Genomic DNA, 1,412 nt, shown 5'->3' with positions numbered 1-1,412 from the left:
AAAAAAAGAAGAAATTAAAAAAAAAAAAAAGAATGACTTTAACTTTTATGCCCAAGTACTTAACTCTTTTTTTTGGTAGAAATCTGACTTGTTTTTATCTCCTTCTTTTGCAAAAACAGATGATATGGGAAAAGTACTCAAAGAAGGACAACTGGAATCTCCAGTAGAATCAATCTCTCGCCTGCAGAAAAAAGGCTGGCATATCTCGATGTCACCTGACCAGTTCCTTCTGACTGTCAATGCTCTGCAACAGACTCACAATTCAGGGGTTTTTGCCTATCCTCACAGGCCCCAAACTCAAGTCGTTGATAACCGGGGACCTTCAATTAACTTCCCGAGAAAGGTTCTCAATTTCCAAGGAAAATCACTCCAGGATGCAGTCCAGAAGCTGAGATCCAGCCACCCCTCGACAGAAATAACACAAACCAGCACACCTCTTGAAATCCAGAAACTGCACCTTAACCTGAAGAATTCGTTGCACAGTTCCAGAGTCCAGTCCACAATACCACAGCCCATGCTTATCCGACCCAAACTTTCTGACATCTTCAAAGGTGAAGGCCAAATGCCCAAGCCTCTTGAAGGAGCAGTGCACAGTCCTAGTCAGCTAACCAGCATGCATGTCATTAGAACGAGACCCATGATTGCTCCAAGAATGGGCACAAAGACCTTGCCTTTCAAGAAAGAACGGCCTAGTTTCTACACAACCCTCAATCCTTTCAGAATTAACACTGGGTTCAAGTTACTGACTATGAAGGAGGAGAAAGAGTACAGGGAAGCCAAAGTGAAAGAAGACCAGGCCACTAAGCCCACTGTAGTAGCTGATCCAGAGAAGGCCCGTAAAATTGCCTGGCTCAGAAAGATCAAAGGTTTGCCAATAGACGATTTCATGAAGCAAGGAAAAACAGCAGCCCCTGAACTTGGACCAAACACGTTTATCTGAATCCAGCTTGGGGAATTACAATGTCTTATAATAAAAGCAAAACCAAGTGGACACTGGAGTCTGGCCTTCTACTTTTTTTGGGGGGCTGTTCCCTGGAAGATATTATGAGAACTTGTAATTATCTTCCTCTAAGAATGGAAGTGAGATCAAAGTAAGAGAAAAAAAGCATTCTGAGAGAGATTGGAATTTGCACTCTCATTGAAAACCATTCAATGGACTTTAGGAAGTTGGCTTTAAATGAGGGGTGGAGGGGAAAGGGAGACATGAGCACTAGTAATTAGGTATCATTCAACACTACGAGTTTAATGCTATCATTCTATTTCAGCAAATGAAGTGACAGACATTTAACAGAATTATGCATTGGATTTCCCTAGTGGCTTTGCAAAGAACTTTTACAAACTTTGAGTTTGACTTATTGCATTTAGTCAAGTTTGTGTTTTTCTCTTAGAACTAATGCCTGTAGGAGAGAAGA

At 41.4% G+C, this 1,412-nt stretch overlaps 1 protein-coding gene across 1 annotated transcript in view; it reads left to right on the top strand.

Moving 5' to 3' along the window:
- The window catches only part of FBXW10 (F-box and WD repeat domain containing 10), a 101,310-nt gene extending 100,370 nt beyond the window's left edge, over positions 1 to 940 (top strand). The window contains exon 18 of the mRNA XM_006898572.1: positions 120 to 940. Within this exon, the coding sequence (XP_006898634.1) occupies positions 120 to 940 (821 nt within the window). The remainder of the gene's footprint in view (positions 1 to 119) is intronic.
- The last annotated feature ends 472 nt before the right edge of the window (positions 941 to 1,412 follow it).

The sequence above is a fragment of the Elephantulus edwardii genome, unplaced genomic scaffold, assembly GCF_000299155.1.
Source record: "Elephantulus edwardii isolate Elephantulus edwardi_28Jun2011 unplaced genomic scaffold, EleEdw1.0 scaffold00233, whole genome shotgun sequence".
NCBI classification, from domain to species: Eukaryota; Metazoa; Chordata; class Mammalia; order Macroscelidea; family Macroscelididae; genus Elephantulus; species Elephantulus edwardii.
Note: the sequence above shows the minus strand (reverse complement) of the source record. Positions and strands in the feature narration are given on the sequence as shown.